At 48.1% G+C, this 17,097-nt stretch overlaps 1 protein-coding gene across 2 annotated transcripts; it reads right to left on the bottom strand.

Moving 5' to 3' along the window:
• Positions 1-371: 371 nt before the first annotated feature.
• LOC102567013 (E3 ubiquitin-protein ligase TRIM7) lies at positions 372-13,669 on the bottom strand. Of its 2 annotated transcripts, none has more exons than XM_014606161.3 (7): positions 13,130-13,669; positions 10,237-10,323; positions 9,924-10,151; positions 8,941-8,963; positions 3,903-4,018; positions 2,929-2,961; positions 372-2,254 (listed from the first exon to the last, which is right to left on the bottom strand). In XM_014606161.3, the coding sequence occupies exons 1-7, from the start codon at positions 13,652-13,654 to the stop codon at positions 1,728-1,730; spliced, it is 1,539 nt and encodes a 512-aa protein (XP_014461647.2). In that variant the 5' UTR covers positions 13,655-13,669; the 3' UTR covers positions 372-1,727. The 2 variants fall into 2 exon arrangements, with proteins under 2 accessions (XP_014461647.2, XP_019336589.2); XM_019481044.2 differs by having other exon boundaries at positions 3,903-4,015.
• Positions 13,670-17,097: the final 3,428 nt, after the last annotated feature.

The raw sequence follows: 17,097 nt of genomic DNA, 5'->3' as shown, positions 1-17,097 counted from the left end.
ATCCTTTGTAACCATCCTTCAGGTAGTTGAGGCTGCTATTAAGTTCACTCTCAGTCTTCTCTTCTTCAAAGTAGGCCCAGTTCCCTCAGCCTCTCCTCAGAAGTCATGTCCCCCAGGCTCCTTCACTATTTTCACTGCCTTCCACTGAAATCTCCAATTTGTCCACATCCTTCCTTTAGTACCATGTCTAGTTTTGCCCCCCTCACCCCAAACTCAAGATGTAGCCTCACCACTGCAAAAGGAGCCCAACCAAAGGAGTGGATTCATCCTTTCTTGAATCAGATGCTTACAGCAGTGTCCTCCCCACCACAAAAGACAACCAAACAGGGAAAAAAGCCCACACACAAAAGACAACACACACAGACCCCACATTGGACTTTGCTATTTGCACAGCAAGTTTTATTTTTCCTACTAAACAGCAACAGTGAAACAGCCTGGATGCATGGCACTGAAGGAATTACAGGGCTAGAGGCAATTCAACACTAAAGGAGGATCACAAAACAGATGAAAGTCACCTTCTGGCTGCTTTAACAAGGACACATTCTGCTCCCTGTTACAGGCCAACCTTGAACAGCTACCAAAAGCCACAGGGCAAGGACTGGAACGATTGCTAGTTCTGCTCTCTGCCAGTCTAGAGATTCTGATATCAAGTAAAATCAGCACCCAACCCTCTAGGTATAGAGCTAGTTACCTCCTGGATTTAAAGCCTCATGTAGCCCCAGAATATGACCTATATTTCTCATTCACCTGAGTCAACAGGTAACAGATCCTACCATCCTTCCTAAACCCAGGAATTTGGCCTACCGCTCAAATGCAGCAAGCCTAATCCTCAGAGAGGGTGACAGACCTCAGTTCCCAGCAACTTCTGTGGCCCAGATACAGAGGGCAAGCCTAGTCCTCACTAGGTATTCAGCAACATGGGAAAAGCAATAGTAGAGGCTATTTTTTTTTTTTTTTTTTTTAAACTGAGTGCTGGTGGCCAAGAAACTTGACACCCTGCTCCATTAAGAGAAAGCATTAATCTCCATACAGAGGCTGGAACAGAAAGGGAACTGGAGCAACTACATTCTCTAAAAGGTGACCTGCAAAGTGAAAGTTAAGAGGCCTGATATCCATATACCTCCTCTCGTCATGCAGCTTGGTTTTCCAGATCAACAACCATTGAGAATGCCAAGTCTGGCTCTGCCTGCTGGCTTCTTTTTTTGCTCCTAATCAACCTTGAAACAGGCAGGAAGGACTGATCAGTCACTACTGCAGCTCTTCTTGCTGAGGCATGTACCGAGTTAAATAGGTGTCCGAGTTAACCTTTCTGAGTGAAGAGATAGAAATTCTTCAGCATCACTGCTGTCATAAGGTTGCTAATTCCTGAACAGAACAGAAATGGACAAAACACTTTGGAAATCCCACCCTTTATGTCACTTGGGCAATAGAACTGGTCTACCCTGCAACGCTCTACAGCCCACTCAAGGTCTCTACATGCAAATCTTTAGCCACCTAGACAATGCAAAGGGTCACATGTCCCACTGATCATCTCTGGTTTTAAAGATTCCCCATGTACAGATCACTAGTGGGCCACTGAATCTTGCAGAACAGATGAGACCCAAGACTAGCATAGAAACAAAAACGTCAACATTTTAGGCCTGGTTCAGAAAGTAACCAAAATACCCTAATTTCCACCCCCCCCCCCCACCCTTTGCAGGTCACCTTTAGGTCTAAAGTTGGGAAGGTCAATTACATAGCGAGAGAGAGGAACCAACATAGAAGAGCCAGAAGAAAGGGAAGATCTTCTCAGTGAAAGCAGCTGTGAAGGTGAAGATGGGGGCCATGTTATCAGCATTGTAGAATGCCACCCATCCTCCTTCATAGTCCAGGTAGACCCCAATCTTTCTGGGCCTCTCACACAGGGACAGGGGTGTCTCAGGAGAGGTGAAAGCTTGGTACTGGTCCCAGTTCTTGCCCTTCCAATTCAGCCCTACTGCCCAGATCCCCTCCTCAGGCGCAAAGTCAATTTTCTCCTTCCTTCTCACCGACTCCCTAGCAGCCCCCACAGCCCAGCTGTCCCCATCCCCAACCTCCACCTCCCAGTAATGCCTGCCAGAGAAAAAGCCTTCAGCCCCCAGGACACAGAAAGCATAATCGAATCTCTTGGGGTTTGCAGGCAGGTCCTGTGGGGCACTTCTCAGCCGCACACTCCGTTTATCCTCCGACAGCATCAGGTAGGGATTTGTACTCTCTGGGTCCAGAGTGATATCACCTAAGCAGAGACAGGAATGGATTAGACCAGAGGCAGTGTGAAGGGGTGCCTGCTAGCATTTGCTTTCTGTAATAGATCCTTTCACACTCTTGTAAAAGGGATTGCCTAGTCTGTATATATTGAATGCTGCCCTCTTAAGGGTTTTATGAGGTATGAGGTCTGTATTAAAAAGAGACATCTGGAGATGCTCTCAAGACAGGATTGTATGGCTGCAAGATCTAACTAAGTTAGAAGTACAAACAAGTAGTGTGAGGACCTTCAAGATGCCCATGACATGTTTGTGCTGCTGGACAATGGCTTGAGAACCACTGAGGGAAATCTACATAGATAAAAGGGTCAAGAGGCCAAGAGGTTCTGTATGTTCAGTGCCAGCACTGAATGGTTGTACTAACAATGAGGGAGAGGGTCAGGAGAGTACAAATGGACAGCTAGCCTATAACTACCAAGGGAAGTTGAGCAAGTATTTGCATATCATCCTGCTTTGCAGAATTCAGGACTTAGACACACTTACTGCATAAGATGCTAGGAGGGAGCCTGCCCTGAACAAGTCACAACAACAAAAACCACTTTCACTCTGTTGCTGTGGCAATAAATGCAGCCTGTCAAGATGCTTTACATGCATACCTTCCATTAGTCCCTCTGTCCCACAAGTGGCTCAAAGGGCGAAAACTTACCCGTGTCATTTTCCAGCTCAAACCGCAGGTTCTCTGCAGGGAAGAAAGAAGAGTTGGAGCCTCACAACATGACCATTATCATGCATGAACAAGTAAGTTTCTACATCTCTCCCTTTTGTCACTGAACAGTGAAGAGTGAAAACAGATTCTCCCCTTTTCTAGAGTTAAATTGCAAGACCTCTACTTTTCAACAATACTATTTAAAGCCTTTGAAATATGCTCAGCACTGAACTGTGTCCACTCAACAGCTCTAACCATCTATAACAGATAGTGGCTGACGCTAGGCATTTCTCAGTGCTTGGTAAATAAACAATGAAGACTTAAGTAGCTGTGGATTCCACGTGGTTTCCAAGCTCGAGTGGGATTTGTGGACAAATAGGACAGAGTCCAACGGAGGGCAACAAAAATCGTTAGGGGGCTGGGGTACATGACTTGGCTTATTTAGTCTAGAGGAGACAGAGGGGATTTAATAGCAGCCTTCAGCTACCTGAAGGGGGGGGGGGGAGCAGGGTTCAAGAAAGGATGGAGCTAGACCCTAATTTTCTGATGATTTGAAGAGAGAGCCTGGGCATTCCTTGCAGAGACACCTCTGCCTGTATATCACCAGAACCTTGGCATCCTACTCAGAGCAGTTCCTTCCACTTCAGACAGGAAGTAATGAGACAGAAAGCATGTTCTAACTCATGCTGCAGTAACCCTCTAACAAGTCCCCTCTGCACATGTAGCATGTATGCATTTCCTCTAGTAACCTCAACAACAGTGCTTTGAGGATATCATGCCACAAATCCTAGATAGGGTTTGTTACTGCTCCACAGTAAAATGTCACCTTGTAGCTAAGACAAGACATTTCAGAGCATGCCTCCAAGGTCTGCTCTCAAGCAGCAAGAATCATTACAGTAATTTAATCCTCTCTTGCAACTATGGTAAAACAGAGAAAGAAGGAAAGGGAAAAAACTCGTAACAATGATTCTTACCTTTGAATTCCAGCAACACTTCCTTCAGGACAGCACTTTTCTGGGAGAAGCTCTTAAGCTTTTTTTCCACCTCTGAAAAGCCAGGTTCTTGCTTCTGAAACACCCAGTTCCTGCTGCTGGAAGTAGGAAGGAGAGCAGTTAGAATTACAGACCCAGCTCTGGCTTCTGTCATGGTGAGTGAGGCTCAGCACTGTAGCTTGGGACAATCTGTACTGGGAATCACATGACTACAGCCCTGCAGTTCCAGCCTGACAGGACATGGGAAAACACCTAGGAGCAGAAAGAAGAGGTTAACAGCTTTTTCTGGGGGCGCTCCAATGTCTCAGGGTACTAGGATAAGCTACTTGGAGGCATGCCCCAGGAATCCATGCACTGGAGCCTTGTACAAACAGAGAAATCTGGGTCAGAAAGCACTATGCCACAAGTGTACACATAGTACACATTGTGATCACACGCAGCCCGAGCCTTTTAACACTAAAGGGCCCTTGTACACATGAAGGCTTCAAGGCTGCATTCTATGCCTCCTAAACTGAAACTTTTATTTTTCTGTCACTGTTTATACATCATCGCTCTTAAATCTCATGAAATGCAATAATTTACTGTGAACAGCACACTAAGCAAGGGGTGCCTGCATAACAACCCACCCTGCTCATCTGTTCAAACCAAGTTACAGCAGGGGGCACCACACACCACTGATCCCGTCAGAGACCCATGATGTCTACAGCTGAGTTTGCCGATTACGTACAGATGACCAAAAGTGGTGCAACTTCATTTCAGCATCTTTCTTAAACACATTTATGTTTTTTAAAAATTTTTTACACCAGTATACTTAAATTTATACTTATTTTATTCTTTTCATCCCCATCTTTATTTTTATTCTTATTTCTAGGTCAAGTAAACTTTATTTCATGTGTAAATACAACTACCTCTACGAACAGGGCGCTGAAATTCTCCAAGCACCCCCAATATGTGCACAAATCCGTACCCTGTGAATTTCACATATGGATGAGATCTCTCTCCACATGTGTATTGGAGTGTTGTGGTGCACTAATTGGAACTCTGATAATGCATTCTTTCACAGGAAGTCCCAATCCTGGTAGATACCTGGAACCAGTCCCCCCTTCTGAATCCACATTTCTGTATTCATATTCCTGCACTGTTGGCGGGATTATTGTTTTGTTTAATGTTTCCCTTCCATCCCCAGACACTGCTCAACACTGCTTGGCCCTCCTCCCCCACAAGTTCTAGTTCCATTGAACTGTCCCCCCAAACGCTCTGCCAACCAAAATTCAAATCTACCTACCAGTCATCCAAGCTCCCCCTGCCAAGCTAACACAAGACCCTGGCCTTCCAACAAGACATACCCACATCCCCCATCAAGACAGGAGCAGAGAACCACTTTTTTAAATCACCTCCCCTCTCTCCAAACAGGGCACTGAAATTCTTCAAGCATTTAATATGCACAAGAATCAGCACCCTGTGAATTTCTTATTTCTTCACACACATATTGGGCATCCAAGTTAATGTGACCAGCAGTAGGTAATGCATTTTAATGTCCTTGCCACATTTCACCCCCATACACACAAAGCAAAGGAAAACCTATAGGCTTCAGCCCTCTTCAGCTCCCCCCCTCCCTCCCACATTATCACCACAACCTGCACTCTCCCCCCAACCGCCCCTAGAGACAATGTACTTATGAGACAGACAAGAGTGTTGCAACAAACTTCTTTATTTACAGAAACACTCAACTATACCTGCTGAATAGTTTAGGTTTAGTGTTCAGTGCTGATCAACTGGTGGCCTACAGCATGCCCTCTCCATCTGCAGCAACCAGAATGTGTGCAGCCAGGCAGTTCCGCACAATGACTCCCTGACCAGTGTTTGCAGGCTGATCATAGGGGGCACCATACCTTGCCTGCCCACATCTCCACATGGCTGTTGCCTCCCTCACTTTCTCACACCAAGACTCCATGAATACCTCCGCCCTAGTCTCACAAATATTGTGGAGTACACAGGCTGCTACAATGAATGCCATAACATTTCCTGGCTCCATCTGGAGCCCATCGTTCAGTGGCCTCCACCGTGCTTTCAAACGGCCAGAGGCGCATTCAACAGCCATCCTGCATTTGCCGAGGTTGTGGTTGAATAGTGTCTTTTCCTGGTCAGTAACTTTTCCTCTATACGGCTTCATGAGCCAGGGCAGGAGGGGATAAGCTGCATCCGCTACGATAAGCGGGGGCACAGCAACACCCCAAATCACTATTGGGGACCCCAGGTGCATACTGTCCTTTCTTCATCATGCCAGGCAGCAGCGAGTTTCTGAAGACATGTACATCATGTGTGCTGCCTGCCCAGCCTGTATAAATGTTAGTGAACAGTCCTCAGTGATCAACTACAGCCTGGAGCATCACCAAGGCAGATCCCTTCCCATTGGTGAATGACCGACTTGCCTACGATACAGATAACACTGGGATGCGTGTACTGCCCAATGTACCCACGCAGTTAGGGAACCCCACAGCCTTGAAGCCTTCAACAACTTCCCTGGGGTTATGGAGACCGATTAAGTCATTTGCCATGACATCCTGCAGCAGTTGGCATACCTCACGTATTGCCAGGCCAGCCGTGCAGGGAGTCACGCCGAACTAGATCCTGATGAAGTGGAGGCTGGTGGGGGCGGCCAGTTTCATGATGGCCATGGCCACCCTCTTTTCTGGTGTAACGGCGTGACGCATAACAGTGTCCTGGCGCTCAATGTGCGGCGACAGCAGTGAGACTATGTGCAGTAATGTGTCCCTACTCATGCAGAAGCTCTCAAGCCATTGTTGATCATCCCAAATAGACAGCACGATGCGCTCGCACCAATCAGAGCTGCTCACGTGGGCCCAGACCTTGCGATCATTACTCTGTAGGTTGATCCACAGAGTCCTGTCAGCCTCAATATCCGCAGCTGCATCTCAGATCTCTAGGAAGATCCACAGAGCCCTGTCAGCCTCAATATCCGCAGCTGCATCTCGGATCTCCAACTCCAGCTCAAGGCCCATCGAGTGGTATAGCGAGGCATGCGAAGCTGTTACCCTGCACTGGTGCCTCTGTAGAAGGCCCATCATAGCCTGCATTGTGTTCAGTAGCAGCATCTCTGCATTATCAAGTGCCTCCATTCTCTGGTTGGACATCTCCAGGACATTCAACAGCATCTGGTTCTCCTCACTGATTCCATCAGGATTTGTTGAATCCATGTTGTTATGCAGGACAGAACAGTTACTGTTTTGCTCTGAGCATGACCTGCTTGTGCTAAGGGGGTTGAATAGGTAGGGCTAAATAGGGTCAGTAGCCATTATAAAACAGCCCTGCTCTTTACATTTCAATTCCTACACACCTCAAGTTCCTGTAACTGCCTCCCTCTAAAACCTGGGGTATCCAATGACCTCAGAATCCCATGATCTGCCCAGGGCTGCACATAACAGGGCTTGGAGGAATGATGAATAGACCTGCGATGAAGTATCACCCCAGCAAAGAGCCCCAACCCAGCAGGAGCTGGGGAATAAAGGTACCCAAACTCTTTTTGAATGGGTCCCATTAGCACATGAAGAGCTATGCCAGATAGAGGTGCCAAAGCCACCAAGTAATAAATCACAGTCACAAGTGTCCTAAAAATCTCCCTACATCCAGTTTTCAATGACCTGTATGCTCAGCAGAAAAAAAAAAGGCAGGCGCTGAACAGAACACCAAGATCGCCAAACCCCAAATTAAAGGTAGCTGAATAGAGACATTAGCATTAATTGCCCTGCTCTTCACACTTCAATTCCTACATATCCTAGGTACCTGTAACCACCCTTCTTCCAAAAACGTGGGGTTTTAAATTTTTGGCGGATTACCCCTGGAATGTCAACAGAAGTGCTCAGTATAAAAAAAGGCAGGCACCAAGCAGAAGACTGAATGGATGAACCCCAATTTTTTCCCCCCTTTCAGACCAAAATAGAGCCCCAGGATCACAGCTGAGCAATTGACAGGTCAGACAGTGTTGAGGAGGGTGAGGGGGTGCTTGAATAGGACAGCTGCAGTCCCTTCTAGCTGCATCTCAAGCTGCCAGGCAAAGAGTTTTGGGTATGTGCAACAGTGAGCCGTTAACAACTCTATCTTTCTGGACAAATGGGGGATTTGGGGGACAATTTGGGGCAGGCTATGGATGTCACAGGTGCTGTTAGGAAAGGTCACATAAGCAGATTTCTATAAGCGCCGGTACCAAGACAGTTCACACTTGCATAGTTCAGACATTGCCAGTGAGGGAGTGAGTGCTGGCAGAACTCACCTGCTCTTCTTAAGGCAGGTGTGCTTAATGCTTATGCAGGCTCACAGAACTCAGCTTGTCAGGTTTATGTAAAACTGGCAAGTGAAATAATGACATTAGGGGACAATTATGCCGCAGCTAGCCAAAAAGGGATGTTTTAGAAGTGCAGGGTGGAAGGGAGCAGGGGGTTCTTCACAGCTGTTGCTGGGAAGAATGTGGAGATTTTTGCTGGGCAGGCAAAAGCTATGCTCTGCAACTGTTGCAAGTTTTGGTACCAGGCAGTGAGAATCACCAGGGCTCCCCCCTGGCCTTCCAAGGGTCCTAATAACACTAGTTACATACAAATACCTGCAGATTGTATCAACGTCTGAGATGCAAAGGTGCTCACTACAGGTCATTCACTGAATTACGATGTACATGCAATGGATTAATGGCTGCACCATTCCAAGCTGCACTGTCACAAACTAGACTCCATCGGGATGGGGATTAGTTTACAACAATGAAAACAGGTTTAAATTGCCAAATAAGTATGCGAGTGTGAGTGATATCATTAAGCTACACAAGGGCAATTTTCATCATATGTATAAGCGCCTTAAGTGACCAAGCCCCCAACACATTTATGCAGTAACTTCTCATCACCTCCTGATGGGGTAGACAGGAAAGAGTCATATTACACAGGCAGGGAGAAGCTACACATTAGGTTTGGAAAAAATACATGCAACAGATCTGAAGTCAAAGGACAGGACTCACCTGGTCACAGTGCTGGCAACACTCTAGAAAAGGAGAGAAAAGATTCAGTCAGATTCCCAGACTGTAGCATTAAAAAGGAAGAAAAAGTGTCAGGTACTCAGATTCATGTTCTGAGCAGCTGTTGTTTAGCCCTTCCAACCAGGACTTAGGCTCTCTACAGCTCCAGGATTCTCTACCGGGGGAAGTTACCTCCCTGCCATACACATATTAAAAAAAAAAGGCCTCTAGAGAATCTCTATTAGTAGCATGCCTTCTTCTCTCTGCTGCTGAAGAGAGCTAACAGTGCAGAAGGATTAACCCAGACAACACAAAGAGACTGAAAACCCAGGAGTCCCAACTAAATTATGTTGGTCACAAGCTTCCTGAAAGTCCAGTTACAGCCTGGTTCCCTGTGCCTCAGTTGCCCTGTTCGTAAAGCAGGAAAGGATTTCCTCAGCTAGCTCTGAAGCTCAGCCCAGTTAAAAAGGGAAGACCACCAGGAGAAAAGGCGTACTAGAAGGACAAAGGCCCACATTCTAGATCTCATTCAACAAGCCAGTGTCTACTGAGAATGACAATGGATTCACAGCACTCCAAAGAGAAAGACCCACTTCTCTACTTTTGCCACAGGTACTTAAAAAAAATAAAAAATCCTGATTTAGATTTTGGCAAGGAAAGTGCTCTTTCCAATTCTCTGCCCCCTCCCCACAGTTTAAATTATTCAAACAGAGAATGAGATCTCTTGAGAAATAAGTCAAGCACCAGGTACATAAAACTGACTAAACAAGTTTGGATGCATTTCTTATTGGTAAAAATAAGAAGTTATGGATAGAAGGTACCTCAGGAGGTAGATTCAATGACCTCTTATTTCCAAGGCAGGATCATTTATACCCAACAACGGAGAACAGATCTGAAGTTTAAGGATCTCTCCACCACCTTTTCTTCCTACTTCCCTGACTGCAAGTAGAAGTATGTAATGATACTGACCCTGCAATAAGTCTCACCTGGTCAGTTTGGTCCATTGGCTCACTCTCGCCTCCTTTTTCACTGAGTAGTTTATCAATGTGGCAAATTTCTTCAGACAGCTTGAAGACACTTTCATCCTTTCTCTTGACAATGTCTCTGTCTAGCTCTTCCAGCCTGGAAAGCAGGAACTGCTCCTTCTCTTCCAGGAACCCACGCAGCTCCTTGCATTCTGCTATGATCTTCTGCCTCTCAGTTTCTGTTTGCTTCTACAATTGGAAGAGAGAAGGCAACTTAGGTTTGTTGGGAGATGGGTCCGTTACTAAGCCAGGCAAACCTGAGCAAGGGACTTACCAGCAGCTCCTCGCCTTGCCTCTCACGCTGAACTTTGGATTCTTCTCTCCCTTTTCTCAAACAGGCCAGGTGCTCTTGCGGTGCCTCCTGGAAAGAACAAGAAAGATCTTTGTTGAGATGCAACAAAATTTCCAGATTTTGGAAATGCAAGAAGCCATCACATGGACTCATGAGAGGGGCCTCTCTTGCCCACTGCCTGGTCTCCTGTAATGACCAGCTCCAACTGCCTCACTGTAGCATAAACCCCCCCTGCAGCTGGGTTCCCTCACAACTCTGCAAGCCACAATAGCTAGAGATTGGCTTACGCTATAAACAAGCCCTTCCAGAGGCTCCTGAATATATTTTTTGAAGGAGCGACTAGCAATTCTGAAGTGCCAACATTACTGTGCCCTGTTTGAGGAGATTACAGATTCCTAGTTTTCAGGATAGGCAAGTACCCACACCCCCTGGGGAAGAGGCAAATCCTACTTGTCAAAATGGAGTAAATTAATATGGTCTTGAAAACTGGGTGTTGGACTTAATCCTTATTACAGCTCTGAATTTTTTTGTCATGCACATAATTACCTATATTGAAATGAAGTGACACTTAAGAACCCTAGTCCTGAACCAGGCTCCTATTACACTAGGTGAGGTACAAGACAGAATCAGCATTACTGATGTCTGAAAGCAGAAGAAAATCATAAAACCCTCAAGTCAAAAGGCATTGTTAGACAGACTGTCTAAAGAAGCAGTTACCAAGAACATTCTGTCACTAGAAAACCCCACGTAGCCACTACATACAATGACAAACTTGTTAACTTAGTAATGCTGCATAGTAGTAGGGCCCCTCCCTCAAGAAGTCTACCATCTAGTACATGTCTAGTTCTGTTTTGAATTCTGCTCAGCCTTTAGTCTCAGTTATCTGGTGCCACCAGTTAACCAGTCAGAGTGAGAGGGTTAGAAGGGACTCCCCCCAACATGCTCTTCCTAATCTATCCTAGACAAGATACCTCTCCAGTTTCTTGGAAGCCTCCAATAAAAGAGATTCCACAACTTCCCTGGGCAGCTTGTTCCTGAACTACAAGAGCAATGGAAGTCACGCCCCCACCCCCCATGGTTAATCTAAAATATTCAAGTTATGTGAACTGGCACATCCTTTAAACCATATTTTTAGTACCAGTTTCACTGAATACCCCCTTACTTTATGTAAAGCAATAGGTACATAAAGCTTCTTGACTCTCCTTCTTGGAACACCCACTGCTTTCCATTTTTTTTAAGTCATCTCCCCTCCTGTGGGGTCTCCATCCTAACCCGAGTCCCAGCTCTCCCTTATTTGCCAGAGCTCAGACCATGTTCTTTGTTCATCTCTAAACCCTTTGAATTCCACTGTAACTTCTCTCTACATAAGGGAGTGGTGGCAACTAGAACCAGACACACCACCCTAAAATGAGACCTCATCTACCTACCATATTTGCTTGCAAACAAAAGGCACCTGCCCCCACCCCCAAAATACCCTTCCAAAACTGGGGTTATGCCTTAAGCTGGGAAGTTAACTTTTCTGCCTAAAAGAGGAGCAGTGGCTTTTCTATTCGGGAACTGCTAGGGCTCATTAAACTCAATTCTTTCTAATTCTTCACACAACAAGTGTTAGAAGTCCACCAGTCAAGCTGAATTCAGTTATGATATGAAAGGGTTAAAACTGTAGCTTTTGTTACACCAGGAGAGGGAGAGGGAGCAAGCTGAAGATTATGCTCCATCCCTGCAGCCTACAGCCATGAGTAAGCATCTTGGGGGCAGGGGGGCAAGACAGAAAAGAAGTAAAGGGGGAATAGCAACTACAGACCACTCACCACAGCCTCAAGAAGCAATCGAAGTCACCTCAGTCACTGTTTCGTGTGTCCAACACACACAGCTAGTTATACACATGCAACAGTTCTAGAAGCTTCTGGGATTCACTTATCTGTCTCAGAAGGCAAGATGTAGCCAGCCTCCTTAGCTACAACTCGGTGGCAATGATGCAGGCGCAAGAAGGGGCGGCAATGAGTCAACTAAAATTCAGAAGCCCGTGGAAACGCAATGGACACACCCCAGCTCCCAATAACTCTGGACCCCAAGTTCCTCCAACCCCATCATAACCCACCACCATACCGTAACTCCCTACAGCTCCAGCTGCAACACTGCATTAGCGCACCCCAGCACAGCCTGAACTGCACGTGTCACCCCACACCCCTCAACACTGAACATCCCTGGCCACTGCATTTCCAAACACACATCCTCAAATTCCCAGCTCCTCACCCCCACCCCAACCCCAACCCTCAGCAGCCTGCCCTGGTCAGCAAGGCCCTGCCACCCCTGCTTAACATCCCCTCACCAGTGGGCCCCGAATTGCCCTTTGCTCAATTTCCACAGCAAGGCTTTGCAGGAGCCCAGGCCCGGGCTTTTAAATTTTAAGCCTTGTGTCCCAACCTCTGAAAACAGATGAAGCTGATGTTGGTTCCCGATTTCCAGCTCTTTTTTTCTAAAGCTAAATCGTCACACAACTGAAGACTGAAGAATGAATTAGACTTGCTAAAAAGAGACATTACTAACAGGCTTTCAGCGTGTGAAGATTTTTCTAAAAGGTCACATAAAGCGAGGGCTGGAAGGGACCTCAGGTCACACCTAGTCCAACCCCCTGCTCAAAGCTAGACCAGCCCCAACTACATCATCCCCACCAAGGCTTTGTCCAGCCGGGTCCCAAATCCCCCTGAGGACGAAGTAGCCAATTTCAGCCTCGCCTGACATCACGAGGGGGCCACTCCGAAGGGCCGAGCCTCCACCGAGGAGGGGAGAAAAACCCAGTGTCACATCAACAGGAGAGAGGCAGCGGCAGGGGCCGCGCACCCCGGTGCAGGAAGGCGCGCTCCCCGCGCACCTGGAAGCCGAGCGCCGCCTCCTCCACGGGCACGACGCGGTGGCCGCGGTGGTCCCAGGCCAGGTAGCAGACGAGGCAGACGGCGCGCTGGTCCTGCTGGCAGAACAGCTTGAGCGGCTCCCCGTGGCGCTCGCACAGCTCGGGGCCGGGGCCGGCGGCGGCCGGGCCCGGGGAGGCGCCGAAGCAGGCGGGGGCAGGGGCAGGGGCCGGGGCGGGCGCGGGGGCCGGGACGGCGTCGAGCTGGCGCACGATGTCCACGATGTTGGCGAGCTGGCGGTTGGGCCGGAAGAGGCGCTGCGGGACGGGCTCGCGGCACTGCGGGCAGCACAGCCCGCGGCCCGCCTCCTCCCAGCACTGCGTCACGCAGGCGCGGCAGAAGTTGTGGCCGCAGTCAGACACCATCACCGGATCCCTGAAGTACTCCAGGCACACGGCGCACGTCAGCTCGTCCTGCAGCCCGCGACCCGGCGCAGGGGTGGGCGCCGGGGCCGGGATAGGCGCCCCGCCGCAGCTGTCCTCCTCCATGGCCGCCCGCTCCGCGCACTGGCTGCTACACCAGGGCTCACCGCGGAGACGGGGGGTCTTTCTGGCGGCGGCCAATGAGGAGGCCGCTGCGGCAGGAGGGGGCGGGGTTTCGCCCCCAGCGGCCAATGGGAGGGCGGAAGGGCGTCAGGCCGCAGGCGGCCCTGCCCCCTCTCGGGCGGGACAGTTGAAGCCCGACGCCCCGCGGCCAGGTGGGGGAGGGGCGGTGGTGGCTACGGGCGCCGTGCTTCCCCCCGCCCGAGCCTGCGCCCTTCACGGCCCCGGCCCCGGCCCGGGGCAAGGGCCCCGCCGTCCGCGCTGCGCTTCCCGCAGGCTTCTTCATCCTCAGGTGTTGGGTCCTAATGGGCCAGGGGCTGGCAGGGGACAGCACGGCCGTGGCTGCCGGCCCCAAGGGGCTCGGTCCTGCCCGGCTGCTCCCGGATCGCGCCAACACGGCCCTCCTGGCCTGGTGCATCACCTGCCCCTGCCAGGCCTCGCGTGGCCAGCCCGCCCTGACACCGCGGCAAGCCTGCCCCGTCCTCGCACCACCCGGCAGCGACCCGACCCCCCCCGGCCCGGCCTGCCCGCTGCCGCCGGCCCTGCTGTCTCCGCTGCCCTCTGCCCCGCCCAGGCCTGGGCTTCCTTCCCTCCCTCCCCCTGCCTCAGCCGTGCCGGCCCTGCCTGCCACCGTCCCCAGGTCTGGCCCGGCTCTCGGCACTAAATGCCAATTCAAGGCTTTTCTTTCTGGTTTTGTGCCTTTAGGTCAGCCTTGGGGCCTATTTGTAAATTTTTCTTTATAACAGTGAGGATCAGAAATGTTCAGTGAAAGCCGAAACATATTTTGTGAACGGGAGCTGTATGCTTTCCAATAAGCAGGTGGATGGAGGAGGGAGGAAGGGAAAGACCAAGCTCTCTAAACACCATGTTCGGTACCATCCGAGATCGGGGCTGCCAACCCTGCGGGACTGCCCTGAAGTCTCCAGGAATTGGATACAAATCTCCAGGAGACAAACTGGGCACTCATTAAAATAAACATTAAATGTTGAATCTGATTTATACAGTAGTCCAGTGGGCTTTTAAAATGTAATAGTAATGTGCATCTGACTTCCTCACGTAAAATCTATGCACCGTACGAGCCGCTACGCCCAAGTGCGCGGGCGGCGTCGCGTTGTGTCGCAGGCGCGTTGGCGTTCCAGAAACCGCCCGGAATAGACTCAAACAGAGTTGGCAATCCTACCTGAGAGTGTTTTCTTGATTTTTAAAGGACATTTTTCATGTCCCAGGTCAAATTAGCCAGATCAGGTCCAAATTTCTGTGAGTCATTCAAGAGCCATATGTGGCCCTGCTACTGGCAAGTATCCTCCACCCTAGCCTGGGGCTTCAGATACTTCCAAATCCTTTGGCAGACATCCTACATGGAGGCCCAAGCCCAGAGACTTGGGGTTCAGATGCCCCTGATTTTTGCTTGCCCTCGTCCGTACGGCTGCAGGAGCAAGCTAAGGAGGAATCTCCCATTTCTGAGATGCTTCAGACAACCCTCAGATCTCCCCTGGCGTGCTCTCTGCCACTTCTCCCTCTTCGGTACCTCTTCAGATACGCCCAACATTTATCATCATCACTTTCTGCTTCTCACTTAGCAACATCAACTGTATACATATTGGCCCCCTTGATTTTTACCAAGCCTCTCGTGCTTCCTCTCAAAAATACCTTCTTTCAAAGATATATGTTATTAAACAAGGAACGTTTTCTTACAGATTAAAAACCGGACAAATAAAGATTAACTATTTATGGAACTAGCAGGGGGAGAGATTTTAGGAAGCTCTGGAAAAATATTACATTGCAACAAAGGATGTGTAATGATGTTGGCATTATCTCTTTGACCTTGTCTTCACTGGGAAAAACAAGTGTCACAAGCACATGTTAAAATCTTAGTATAGACAAAGCAAGTAGCAATTTCAACATATTAACCAACACCTCTTTTCCCTCTGGTGTATGCAGGGCTTTTTACCTTGTGGAAGAAACTTAAATGGGAGCTTTCTTACCAGAGAAAGCAGTGAAGCAGAGGGATCATCATCAGTAACGCTGTCTGCCTTCTTTTAATAGGGTGAATTTTCCACATAGGGTCCTTGTTCAGTGTCTGATGAAAGTAGCCTTTCTGGGATTCTTTGCCAATGTCACATGGGTGTGGGTCGGAGGGTTGTTCTGCAAACAGGACATCAAAATAATCACACAAACTAAGTTTTACATTAGAACAAAAAGACTATTAATACTAGGTTGATGCTCTGGAAATCAAGTAATCCAGGGTAAAAGAGAGGATGTGTACAGATGCATTCATGGATGTAGACAGCCCATTTACAGATGCATCTGGCGCAGGGTCTCTTAGCAGCTGCCGGTGATAGATATCACTGGAATACAGGAGAACAACCATTGCGATAATCTGAATTTGTTCATAATTTAAGGCAAATCTCATTTAGGGCTTCCCACACCGAGTGGAATAACTTTTTGTTGAATTCCTGTCCCTTAGAAAAACACCCATCTCCAATTTAAAGTCTCCAGAGATGGAGGGTGCACTTTACCCTTTGGAAAGTTTTTCCAATGGACCAATAACCCTCACTTTAAAAGACACACTTTTTATTTCTAATGTCTTACTCCAGCCTTTGAATCTTGTGTCTGTCATTGAAGAGCCTCCATTAGTCAAAGAAGCTTAAAACACGTTCCTTTGTGTCTATATTCTCTCTACTTATATACTCTGTGTTGAACTTTTGACAATATTTGCTGAGCTTTTCAGCAAAGGCAGAGTTTTTTGCAATTTGAAGCAGCAGCTGACATCTCAAATGCTAATGAACACATTGTCTCTGAGCTGCTGCTAACTTTGCTTTGATACTCAGTTCCCAGTCTGATGGGAAGTAGTATAAAACCTGAAGGCACATAGGAGAGTAACATGCAAAGTATGTGCCAAAAGACCAGGCTTTCTTTTTGGTGTTACTTGCATTTTTTGGAGTTACTGATAGTTTGAAGTTTTCCTTGGTACATTCACCCTGCTTGCACGATGTCCTACACAAGGACACAGAAGCTGAACATTTGCCAAAGTGCTAGTCACCAGCAATCACTAATACCCAATAAGTTTCTTTTATTTGTATAGGCAGGTAGCTATTGTTATGTCAAGGAAAACTACATAAAGGTGCGGGGGAACCCACCACAATTATTTCATTTTTTTAATCTCCTTATTTCAATTCATCTCATTATTCCTTGGGGACCTGATGACTGCTTTTTGCACAACAACAGTTAGCAATGCTGTTTACATGTAAGAAGTACGTAGGCGGAGTCTCTGCTATTCTTATTTAATGATGAAGTGTAAATGACAATAAAAGCCCAAGGAATGACCTGAAAAGGGGCATAGAGTGCCCAAAAGCTTGTCTAGCATCTCTCCCACCTATTCAATTGAT

The sequence above is a fragment of the Alligator mississippiensis genome, chromosome 11, assembly GCF_030867095.1.
Source record: "Alligator mississippiensis isolate rAllMis1 chromosome 11, rAllMis1, whole genome shotgun sequence".
Lineage (NCBI taxonomy): Eukaryota > Metazoa > Chordata > Crocodylia > Alligatoridae > Alligator > Alligator mississippiensis.
Note: the sequence above shows the minus strand (reverse complement) of the source record. Positions and strands in the feature narration are given on the sequence as shown.

Coding starts and splice junctions, on each gene's coding strand:
- LOC102567013 (XM_014606161.3), bottom strand. CDS start 13,654: ATGGAGGAGGACAGCTGCGGCGGGGCGCCTATCCCGGCCCCGGCGCCC. Junction 10,152..10,236: donor GGCAAGGCGAGGAGCTGCTG/GTAAGTCCCTTG, acceptor TTCCAATTGTAG/AAGCAAACAGAAACTGAGAG. Junction 4,019..8,940: donor GTTGCCAGCACTGTGACCAG/GTGAGTCCTGTC, acceptor TCCTACTTCCAG/CAGCAGGAACTGGGTGTTTC.